Here is a 13,108-nt window from a genome sequence, read left to right on the forward strand (position 1 = left end):
ACAAAGTTGCTACTAAAAGAAGAATTTTTCATTATTTTTTTTAAAGTAATAGTTTCAAGTTTTGGGTGTATAGAAACTGGTGACCTATATTCAAAATGATGATGAACATATCATATTTATTCATAACTCAGAATGGAACACAGATAATAATAGCAAACTATTTAGCCTAAATAGAGTTTCAAAATTCTCGATCAAAAATACGCGGAAATAACGCTTGTAAAAAATGTCCCGCATAAACCAACCCAAACAAGAAATCGCATCAACTTGCTATCTTGAAGGTATATAAACTAATCATTTACAATGTATTGAAAGGTTATTATGCGTTGGATAAGATTTGATTACGAAAATAATATTTTTCGAAACTTTGTACTTTTCGAGCTTCACGGGGGTGAGATTGTGCCAAGCCATAATGATCGATTCAATGTGTGGATTTCACATACACAAAAAAAATACGTCAGTATACACCAGCACACTCACATTCTTTACTATTGAGCACAATATTTTGCTAGATTAGATTGCATCATCCACTTTGGAGCAAACAGCATCATAGGTCTGCTAAATAATTTAAACTAATTTTTACTTTTTCTCTGGAAATTTCAGATATTTTGAATAAACACTCTAATATAAGACGAATATATTATACGGTGTATAAACTGCCAGTTTTAAGGAGGGGCAGGGGGGTGGGATAGGCCACATGTTCTCCGGCTGCGGGTTCTCGAACGAAGTAATGGTTACTTTTGTTAAATGATCAAATAGGTATGCCCCCTTAGGATACATCCCTTCATATATCTCCCCCTTGTTAACCCTAGAAACGCTACTGGCTATATAAAGACTGTCCATTGACTACGAACTCATTTTTAGTTATTTCAGACCTCTCTGGGTTATTTTCGTTCATACTTTTTGTATGATGCGTTGTTTTTGGCCGACCCCCTGCCCCTAATAGTCCACTTAGTTCATGGACGGCCCCATGTGATCTACTTTATACTGATATTTATGTGTATTGTTTATAAACATGCTAATGTTCACTGTGTAGGTTTTTAGCTTCACTTTATGTTTTTGGCACAATGTCACCCCCTAGAAGGGGTGAGATTGTGCCAAAGTTCATGCACTTCCAGTAAAATTAGATTTCATTGTAACTAAACCATCTCTACGGTAGTTGTTAATTGAACAATTTAGTATATATTGACAGGTTTGAAATCAACTTAGTTCCTAAATTGTGTGTATACTGAGCTAAAGAACAAAAATATATGCTTTTTTGGCACAATCTCATCCCGGATGACGGTACTAATTTTTTTTCAACTATGGACAGTGCATCTTCAATTTTTGGTAAATCAAATCTTCCTCATGTATTGTCGTTTTTTGACAGCTTCAGAAAAAAAATCCAAAATTTTAGTTGTCACCCGTTAGAAGCGTTAACATTTCGTCCACTCATTTTTAGGGTTCTGTAGGCTGTAGAGGTCACAGACAATTGCGTTCATACAAAAAATTTGTATATTAAAACCCCAGAAACTTGCAAAACTCAACATTCTTTCATTGTCACATAGGTCTATTTGAAAAATTGAAACACTTGAAAAAAATCAAGAACAAAACTACCGCTGTCCTGTTGCTTTACAGGAATCAAAGATAGTTTTTATTACCAACCCTTCCCCCACGTTGAAGACAATTTACCACTTCGATCCCTTTTTTATCATTAGCCCATCGTTGCCACAACACAATACATTCTCTTTTCACTACTCTTCCAATGAAATCACAAAAGTGCGCATACATGTAGAATCACTACTGTTGTAGCGCACTTTTCCACCACATGTGTCAAATTCGACTAGGATTAATCGTCCCACCATAAAGAATTTGCGATCTGTTGGGACAAGGAGCTTTTGTCATTTTTTCTGGTACGCTTCCCCAACACAGACATCAAATTGGTCCAGATTTAATCGTGGTCGTAAGAAATTATGTTGGGACAAGAAAATGTATGGGTAAATTTGAGCTTGAAACTGTTCGTTAATTACTTAGAGATTTTAAATAGATAATTACTCGATGCTCGTGTCAAAAATATTGAAGACACAAGTAGCTAAGCTATCCCAAACCTTGACGTAAGACGTCAATAAAATTAAATGTATCTCTCTTTATTCGTTGGGTAATTCTTTAAATTTAATCTTTGTAAAAAAATTGTTCCTGTGGTGCTGAGGGGTTCGATTTGGACCACGGTATTCCCCCGCTTCACATTGTCCTCGTAAAGCGATAAACGTGTTGCATCTGGAATCTGGACAGTTACTAAAAAAATCAGAGGGGTTGTGCACAAGACACGACCGCATATATAGGTGACGCAGGACTACGTAAGCTTCTTGGTAGTGATAGTAGCATGTATCCATGCTTGTAATCATTCGTTTCTTCATGTATACATGCTGTATGCAACATATATACATGCTACATGCGTTGTATGTAACATTTATCAAAGTAGTAACATTGCATACGTTCAATCCTCAAAAGATTTCAGAGTTATTTCAATGTGCATGTGGAAACAATTTAAAAAAATCAAGAACACAAACTATTGCTTTCCTGCTACCTTACAGAAATTAAAGATTGTTTTTATTACCCATGGTTCCCCACGTAGAAGGAATTTTACCAATTCAATCCTATTTTATCAACAGCACATCTTTTCACTGCACTTCTAATGAAACGGCAAGCATGCGTGTTCATACAGAGTCATATTATAACCGAACACTACAGCACTGCTGTGGCACGTTTTTCCAACACAGATATCAAATTCGCTGAGGTTTAATCGTCTCGCAGTAAAGAATTGGCGATCTGTTGTGACGACGAACTTGTGTCATTTTTTCTGGCACACTTCCCTAACACAGACATCAAATTGGACTAGGTTTAATCGCGTTCATAAGAAAACTGTTGCCACGAGGAGGCTTTGTCACTCTTTCTGACGTACTTCCCAAGCAAGGACATCAAAATGGTCTAGGTTTAATCGCAGTGTTAAGAAATCTTGTTGAAATGAGGAAACTTTGTCGCTTGTTTTGACTTACTTCCCAAGCACAGATATCAAATTGGTATAGGTTTAGATCATCCTAAAGAATCTTCCAACCAATCACGAAGCGAGAATTCTGGTAAAACATAGGTTCATCATTTTCAATTTTTCAATAGTTCAACATCAAGAATCCATACTTTTCCTCATTTGGGCAAATTCTTAGAAGATTTTCCAATCGATCGGTGTAAGAATATTGAAAATCGATCGGAAAACCGCTGAGCTATTATCGCTCAAAACCTTTCATTTTTCGTGACGCTCGCATTTTTCGATTTTTTGGAATGACACCCTATCTCAAAACTTGCCGTAAGACGTAGTCCTACGTCAAAATTCGCTCGACATGAAAGTCTCTTCTGGTTAAAACGAACTGTATTCTTTGATATAAAGTGCAGTATTACAATAATTCTCGTTCAAAATATTACAATTTTTGGTATTTCTAAATATTAGTTTCAGTGTTTCTATGATAGATATACAAGTAAAAGTGTAGTAACAGCTTTTAAAATTCCGTTGGAATGGCGCAGAGCAGCTCGGCTTCTCACACATTTTTCTTGCGGTTGTGGTAAATTTTTGACCTATGTTTCCAGGAAGTCTTGCTGGAAAATTTTGGTTTTCACCTTTCCAACTAAATCCGGCGCACGAAATTTAGTAATAAAATTCAACGCATTTTGGTTAGATAAATCCATATTGGTGCTTTGAAGGAAAGAAACAGTGTATTTTTTTCTAATTATTTTGCTATATGATTTACGACATTTTCGTAAATGTTTCCATAATTTTGCTGCGTGGAAGACCAGAGTCAGTAACCAGATGGCATATGCTGAGCGAAATCATTTGTTATCATCGTTTTCTGCTCGTGCAGAATTATTCTCAGAAATCTCTGATATTTCACTCGGCCGTAACTGGATCACGAACGGTGGTGGTGTGAAAGAGTGTTTATCGTATATAATACCGTATATCGTATATAGTACCTCGACATCAATTTCTCTTAATTTCAGAACCACTAAATCCGTTTGAATCGGCAGTTATCTTTCGCACTTTTTAAAAACTTTAAATGGCGTACTTTTTTTGAACAATTATACCCAAGTAAGAACGATCGTAGTAATCTGTGGCAGCGAAATGACGTGAAAATTTTTCACGCCCGATTTTTTTTCTAGTTTTTATTGAAAAAAGTGTTTTTATTGAAAATTTGCTCATAAAACTGACTGTGAAGATTACAAAAAGCTCATTTTGGTATTTACATTCCCATTCACCGTCCGTCGCGTTCCAATAATCGAAAAATCGTTTTGTGTTTGCCAAATTGTTACAAGCAAAATGTAGCTTAGTGTGTTATAAATCCGTCGGAAAACCGTGGTCTGGATGTTAGTACCTAATTACAAAATTTTTGTTCCAACGCTGCCGATAGTTGCTGACGCGCTCAGTGCATCAAGGGAAGTTCAGTGAAAAGGACATTTTTTGTAATTGCTGTTTAGGTGAAATCAAGAGTATCTAGAAAAAAGGAGTGAACGTAAAGTAAAGGAACAAATAGTCTGGAAGTGTGGTTAGAATACAGAAGACCAGTCTTTTCTGATATTTGTGTCAAATGCGATTATTTTAGTACTAAGAATGAACTAGGGAATTGCGAGTCTGGAATGGTGAGATATGACAAAGTGACAATGGTAAATTGTATTAGTGGATAGTAATTCATGAAGAAGACGGTGAAAACTTTTATCACAGATCATAGTTGTTACACAGACGAGGACTAAAACAGAGAAACTAAAAGCATCGGAGCATCACGGGAAAATCTAACGAAAGCATGGTGAAGTATTTCAGATTGAAGATACACAGAAGATATTAAGTTGCTACATGGAACCGATAACTTTCATTACTCATAATTTATTACTTGTCTATTCCTTCTGATATATTGTTCTATTAAGCATATCATTATTTTGCTATGCTAATATATTTTTGGCAATTTTTATTCTATCTACATGTGGGTTACTGGTGTATTTTATATATTTTCAGTGAGCGAAATAAGGCGCTATAACCTTGGCCAATAGAAGCCGGGCTTTTGGTCTAAATGCCATAAGTTCATCTCCGAGGGTCCGGGGTATCACTTAACCTTTATTAGCAGAAATACTCCCACCGAAACAAATTTACAGTTAATCAGAAACGGTTGGTACGAGACGTCCCCGTTTCTTCTTCCCCTGTTGATTTTGAAATGCATCTATGTATGAATAACTTATTCACACAAGATTTATTTCTTATAATCGTCTTTGCGGCAATACTTCACAGTTGGCCTGGCCGATTAAACATTTGCAATATATCTCTGATATTTTGCAAATGTTAATACAGACAAGAAAATAGTTTTAACCCTCTAACGGGCAACATCGTAAAAACGATGCGATCAAGCTAATAACTGTTTTATCATGAAAGTACACTCAAAAGAACCTTAAGTTTTGATTTTTGATGCAAAAAACATTATCTGGAGAAGCGCCAGGTTAGAAAAAGTCCAATTTCTCTTTTTCGTTTTTCATATCTAACACTCTGCCCAGACATTTTTTCAATTCAAATACATTACAAAATTGATATAAAGCATGAAATTTACTTATAGAAAAATTTTAAGGTCAATCAATTTGTTTTAGATGTGCTTTTTCATCAAAAGTAAAAAAGGAAATATTCGCGCATTAATTATTTTAGAAATTTTTCGGAATTTTTGTTTTTGACAAATGATAACTTTTGAATGCATAGTCATAATGTTGTGATATTAATATCAAAATGTCAGGAAATCTGTTCTGAATACATTTTGCATATTATCAATTCAAAACAAATTTCGTATGCGGCTCTGGAGCTCCAAAAGCGAAGGCCGTCTCTAGACGGCCTTACCCGTTAGAGGGTTAAATATTTCTATGATTAGAAATCATTAAAATTATTTCCAGGAATCCTCTATTGTGGCTGTGTTGGTATTAATAAGAATAAGAATAAGAATTATACCCAAGTAACAATTTGGGTTTTATTATACTCTTATGATGGCATTTATGATCAAAATTGGCCTTGAAAACCACAATCAAAGTGCTATATGACTTTCATTGTTACTTGAGTAGTTTTGAGAGCGACAAAAAGTTACGGTTCAACTTCGTAAAAATAACGGAAGCTGGTACAATATTTGTACTTCCACCAGCAACAGCTATGTGAGTACGGATTGCTCATCAAATTTTACCGAACTTTATCAAAGATGCCGAAAATTTTTAACTTACAGATAAGGCCATTATAGGGGAAGACTGTCCAGAACGCACCGGTGGGGTAGAATGGCCCATGCTATTAATTGTTTAAAAACGCGGAAACTATTTGGTAAAATTATAAATGCGCATTTCATTTTGGTGTAAAAGAAGCTAATTCATAATTGTGTAGAATGTAAAAGCATCAAACATAGCCACATCCAATAAAATCAAGCGATTATCCGCGATCTAATTCCACATGTAAGAAAACACGGTTTTCTTGTAAGCTTTTACCACTAGTCGGTATGCAAATTTCATAATAAATACAGCCAATCTAATTGATATACTGTCATACTCGATGATTCATCACAAAAACGGCATTAACTAGGCATGTTTTTCACATATATTGCAAAAAACTTCAAAATACAAAACAGGAGTAGAATGCATCACAGCGAGATCGAACAGTTATAACATATTTTTAATTTGCAGTACATCTTTTGTTTCGGATTATTTATTAAAAATGTAGCAATATTATGTATTGTATAGGACTTAGAATTTGCCTTAAACTTAATTGTACATTGTTTAACTTACAATATTTCATCACACATCAGTTGGAGAAAAGCAGATGATTAAATTTTATTGCCAATTATGTTGAGATATGAACCCATTATATCCCAGCAAACAAGCGCATGTAACAAATGCTATAACGAACGCTTTCGCCATTGCGGCAGCCTAGTTTTAGGAGTTTATACAACACGTGATTATATCACAGAGAACAGACATCCAGGCTGGCATACCCAACCTGTGTAAATTTTTGTAACGGCCATATTGCAATAACCCCTCGTTCACGTTAAAGTTACCCGAAGTTACCCCTCACATTTGTTAGTTTGGCGATTCGTTTGATGGCGGCGCCACCAGCAAGCATCTGTCAAAACTGAAATCCGATATATTTCTTTTCCTTTTTTACTTATGCAAAAACCAAAAAAACATCAAAAACTCATCAGCAAACAAACCGAACGATGGGAATGGTACAAAGGTTTGTTTATACTATCGAAACTAGTGTGGTATCGATAGTATCGTCAAACTTCATTGTTAGAAATGATTTGCGTATCGATTTGTGACACACACGTGGCAAAATTCCGTCTCCTTTTGATGTAATCGTGTTGTTATGCTAATTATCATTATTATTACTGTTGATGTTTGACTAGTTTTGTTCGAAATAGTATCCCTCAAATCATCGATAAATAGCCCCGTAATATCGATAGTTATTTCAAGTATTATCTCTCATCGTTAATTGACGGAAATACTTGATGGTGATTGACAGTCAATGTAGTTTGGCGATTCGTAGGCTAGGCGGCGTTTGATAACTGTTGTAATTTTAACGGTTTTTCGTTTGAATTTTACACAGAAAATTACGAAAAATTTGTTCTAGCTTGGATGTCTGTTCTCTGTGATTATATGTAAATTTGCTGGTTGCGTTTAACACCTAGCTGGGCAAACTTTGTGCGTTTTGTCCACGGGCTGTGGCGTTGTGCCTCACATAATGATTTGGACTCTTGCCAAAAATCGTCAAAAATAACAAAAAATACTGGTTTTTGTTAGGAAATTTCGCCAGAACTAAGTGTAAAAAAGATCCCAAAGTCTTCTAGAAGTTGAAAAACGTGGAACAAACACGCCGTTGCTCTGCAAAATGATGTTTTGCTTAAGCGGTGCATTATGCACCACTTTTCCCTAACCATTTTTGTTAAGTTTTTGTCCTTTCGGGGATGGGCAGCTGAAGGGGAGGCGAAAAAAAAAATTTGAAAAAAACAAGAATATGCGCTTTAGGTATTTTTTCTTATGGTTAAACTGCGGAATGGTTAAACTTAAATTACGTCTCGCAAGAATTGGATACAACTACATAGCATTACAATACTGCATTACTGCGTAATTGCTCACCAATTGGGTTTCATATTAATTAAAAAGTCGCCCGTTGTGCTTTGATAGTGATCTGCTTTTGTTACAGCATTTTTGCATGAACCATTAGTGGAAACATTGTCTTTGGTTCCTTTTTTCGATGCCTACACGTTGCTGTTTAATAACATGCCCAATTTTCTGTTATATTCTGTTAATCAAATTTGAATATAGGTCTCATTTGCCCCATTTACCGGGGTAAGTGGGACCTATCGCCATGATTTTGAAAAATTCTCTTCAGATTCATTTTATGTAAATCGATAGTCCTTCTTTGTTATTAAACCTTCGAAGTGATACCACTATAGAGTTTCTGTGCCGCTAGAATTTTAAAATTATCATAGGTGTTGATTACACGGCCGAGTAATCTCTAACTTTGCAATTTTTAGGTCCCACTTGCCCCGGGGTACCTTAAACCGCATCTTTTGGCATAGATGTACTCTACAAACAATAAAAATATCAAAAAGGTTGGTTCCTTTCTTCTGATGGGTATCAGAATGGGTATGGGTATTGAGGGGATTTTGCATTATTTTCAGTCATATGCGGTCATTTTCAGAAAACCGGAAGTCGCCATATTTAATTTCAAAATGGCGTCAGAGCGCGATATTGCATACCCAGTCGTGATATTACTTGACCAATATCCATTTTATAGGGGTTTTGCGTCATTTATTAACATTTACAAATCCCATGGAGATAGACCACTATGTTGCGGAATATTTTGGGGATTTCAGGTAATTTATATATGATATCATAGTGGTCTATGTACATTGGTACGAATAAATCGCATATTTCATCAAAAGTTGATATTTTTATGTATACTCATGTTGAATCCCTTTATACCCTGCCCATCAGTTGATTTGGCGAAAATAATTGAAGAGAATTTCTCATAGAGTTATTTAGACAATTGCGTCTCCTGTAAAATTTGCTAAAGGGTCAACTGTAATTCAGAACGGCTCATGCAGGCCAATGCTGAAAGGTGACCCAAGCATGACGGCATTCCCCTATAGCTTATGAACCACTGATACGATTTTAATGAGTTTGTTTATCAAGTGAAAGACATTTTGATGAGTTTTATAAAATAAATATTGGATGAAAACATAATTTTGTTAATAATTAAAAAATATTTGATTTTTCGTGTATTCAAAATTGGTGAAAAACTTAATTATTTTTTCTAGAACCCTGCAAATGTTCTTACGTAACATTTCAAGAATTCTTATTAAACCATGTTCGCCGGTTCGGTAGACGTTTGCACTGCCGACGTCACTCGTCATATCAAAAATTCAGAAATGCATATTTTTCTGGTTCTGATTTAACATGTTTTATAAAAATAAAGTTGTAATAGTAGAATGGAGACGCATGGTGTTTTATTTTTACCTCCATGGAAACGGATAATTTCACCAATCAGGAATTAGAAACCAGCCACCGCACCGAATGAAAAAATACGGATCTAAAATCTTCCATTGAAGAACCAGCAAAGCAGTTTGGAACAAAATGGGAGCGCTTTTCAACTTCGTTTTTCGTAATATTTATTATTATTTTTGATATTATTTGATATTATTTGATACAGTATCAGTTCACCTTTGGGAACAAGCCTGAAGATGCTACCAAAATCCAACCGTACAAAAATGAAATGTGCCAAAGTCGAACCCATGCGTAAATTCTATAGTTACTCTACACAGTTTGAAAAAATATTGTAATTTTACGCCTTAGATTCTTGCTACAAAAACATGAAGTCCTGCCATGGGCCTGGTTTTGGTTACAGTACAGCCTATAGTATTAGATGCAAGAAATGCTCCTTAGCTGATATTTTGTTGTCAGCATTCGACATATAAAGTACTTTAAATTTGTCACCGTTATTGTTGTATGCATTCGTACGAATATCACGATTCGAATGAATTGGGAAGTAGCATTTCAAGTTATTTCCAAATTTCAATGAAGCAAGTTGGGGGATGTTTGAAAGCTCGAATTGAGTTGAACAAAAATAAATATACAAAATGTTAATATTTTCGTGCGAATCTGGTTCGCAATCGGAATAGGGATTACAAGAAAACGGGAGGATAATATTTTCCAGAGTAAAAAAATCGATCGAGGTTAGAATAGAGTTTTTAATAAGATTTTTACGTATATTTTTTGAGATATGAAATTCTTAGGTATTTAAAATTCGTGGCTTCTTGAATATGCTATTATAAAAAACACAAAATGCGATTCAAAATAACCAACTCAGAGTTTTTTTTGCCGCCAATTTTTAAAGCCAATTTTGAAGGGGGGGGGGGAGAAGGGGTGACAAAAACTTTAAAAATAATTTGCAATGGCCTAGTCAATCGTTTTAAATTAGTAGCAATGTAGAAGTAACCTATTCAATAATACTATTTAACAAACCAATCGTTATATGAAGTCAAGTTTAGAAAACCGAACGTAGTTTAGATTAAATTTGACCTATAAGCCCTTCTTAATGGGTTTATTTCATACCTTTCAAATTATTTTTGTAATTTCATGCTCGTTATTTTGAAATTGGGCCGATGTTTGAAGTGATCTTAAAACTGACGTATTTGAATGATGTAAATAAGCGTATCAACCATCACTCAAATCGATTGTTAACAACTTCTCACTTATGGTCAGCTTTAAGCATTAGATTTGAATTAATAAACAGAACAAATACTCAGACTTAGATAAATAAGTACAAATTTTTGTATTGCCCAAAGTTCATTTTAGAATGATGGTAGCTTACTCAATGTTAAAAGAAAAATCTCACAATAATCGTTGACTGTCGACTGATTTTTTCTCATTAATGTGATTTTATGTGACACTTTGTAAAGGTGATAGAGCAAACTCTAATTTTATATTTTAAAATACTGATGCTCACTGGTTAGAGCACTTAGAAATTTTTAATAAATTATTGACGGTATCTGCAATTTGATTCCTCTGTTAATCCCAATTGCAAGACCCACTTTAAAGCACAGAATGATACGCAACTTCAAAACATTTCATCCTAACGCATTTTATAATGCGATAAACCCCGTCGGAACTCGGGAGGTATATGTGTACGGAGTGCACTTACCGGTCGGTGACAGCTGCATCGTCGGCGGTGGTGGTTGCTGTTGGCCTGGGGGCAACCCCCCGGGTGCCCTCGGCGGTTCCATGCTCCACGGGGCGGCTCCACTGGTCGGCAGCTGTGCGAACTCACTCCCGATGGCGGACCCTATCAACATCATATAGGAAGCGGAGGCCGGCCGCGGTGCCGTGGCGCCTTCACGGAACCAGGTTCCCTTGCGGATGATGGTGGACAGTGGCTGTGGTGTAGCGACACAGGGACTGGGGTCAACGCGGTCAAGGTTTCGCACTTGCCACTGGCACTGTCACTGTCACTCCACTTCACTCTGGTTAGTTTTGTCGCCGGTGAAATCGTACACTGCCAGCTGCGGTACAGGAAGATCTTCACACGTTCAGTGGGGTTCAACGGGTGTCACCGGTAATTAATTAATTAAAAGTTGATCGGAAACAAATAGCACTGACACTTGACTACCATCGGTCTGTTTACGGGCACATCCACACTCGGCTCCGGTTTCGCAACTTGCCTATTTATCAGAAGTGTGAGATCGTTAATTAACGTCGCAGGTTACTGGAATTTTTACACCACGTTCTTTATTGGGCGTTTCTGTTTAATTATCACAAAATTTCCACTTCACCAGCGAGCACTTGATTATTCACTTAACGTTCCTTAAAAGGAACCCTCGTAGGACGAGTACACTGCGATCACATTTTACTCTCGATTCTCATGTCGCTGAATCCAACCGAATTTCACCAGTGCGCTTGAGGAACGGACCGGGCAATATTTCACAGATAACAGGTTTCGAACTTCAACGACGTCGGATGGAAACCAGATTTTTTTTCGGATTGTTCCTCTACAGATTTCGCACGCACGCACGCAAGATCCCTGCCAGTGATCGGTCCAGCATCGTAAGCTGTCACGAATCTGACTCGAGGACAGACAAACAAAAAAAACAAACACACGAAGAAAGACAGGAAAATCCACTCTCGAAAAATCGCCGCGCGATCGACCGGGGTCTCGATCGGTTTGTGTCTCGAGCGCAGTTACACGGTATGTTGGAAAGCGCAAAGCAGCAGCTCTTGCTCTGGTTACCAGTGCCAGACTGACACAGGCAGGAAACGAGAAGCACGAAAGCGTTGAGCAAAATCAAGCACCCGTTGAGCTTGGAGAGCCACACAGCCACCGTTGCGCGAGGCACACACAGACACATAGCGCGGCCGCTCAGGTGCAAAACAGCGGCTCGCTAGCGGGCAGGTAGACTGGTGGGCCCGCGAAGTGAAGCGGCAAGCAGTGTGGCTAGAGCTAGAGTTGTCCCGCTCGCACCACCACGGTCGGCCGAAAGGTGGGAGAGCGAGAGCTGGAATGCGGCGAGAATTGGTCGCAACCCACTGGGTTTACGTGGTCTTGCATCTTGCGCACGGAAGGGTGTAGGGTTGTTCCGTTGGTCGAACGGACGGTGAGTGGTTAATGGTGGGGTGGGAAAGGCTGCGGGGTGCGAGAACGCAGTTAACCGGGTATATTAGCCAGCCCTGTTGGAGTGCCCGGCCGACGGCTTTGCGGCGGCCAATGCGCTGTCGATGTGTTGAGACTTGGAACTGTAGGGAAGAGCGTGGATCGGTAAAAGTGGTGAATAAAATGCGACGGCAACGTCGGTCAGTGGCAAGAAGTCCAAATGTTTAACGGATTTCAATGCGAAATTTTATCTCTGTTTGTTTTTTGATGTTAATGTATCCAAAGGATGCTGCTATGAAGATGTTAAGGACTATATTTTATTTTTATTTTCTTGCGATTTTATGCGCTAAGTGCAAGTGCAAATAATAAACAGTGTTATGGAACATCTATATAGAAAAAGAACATGTGTGATTTCAGGTGACAGAAATCATATTT

At 37.2% G+C, this 13,108-nt stretch overlaps 1 protein-coding gene across 3 annotated transcripts in view; it reads right to left on the reverse strand.

The window, feature by feature from the left end:
* The window catches only part of LOC128738519 (paired box protein Pax-6-like), a 140,237-nt gene extending 127,940 nt beyond the window's left edge, over positions 1-12,297 (reverse strand). For all 3 annotated transcript variants that reach the window (XM_053833724.1, XM_053833723.1, XM_053833725.1), the window contains exon 1: positions 11,231-12,297. In XM_053833724.1, coding sequence (XP_053689699.1) covers positions 11,231-11,384 — 154 coding nt within the window. In that variant the 5' untranslated portion in view covers positions 11,385-12,297. The remainder of the gene's footprint in view (positions 1-11,230) is intronic.
* Positions 12,298-13,108: the final 811 nt, after the last annotated feature.

This window comes from Sabethes cyaneus, chromosome 2 (assembly GCF_943734655.1).
Source record: "Sabethes cyaneus chromosome 2, idSabCyanKW18_F2, whole genome shotgun sequence".
NCBI classification, from domain to species: domain Eukaryota; kingdom Metazoa; phylum Arthropoda; class Insecta; order Diptera; family Culicidae; genus Sabethes; species Sabethes cyaneus.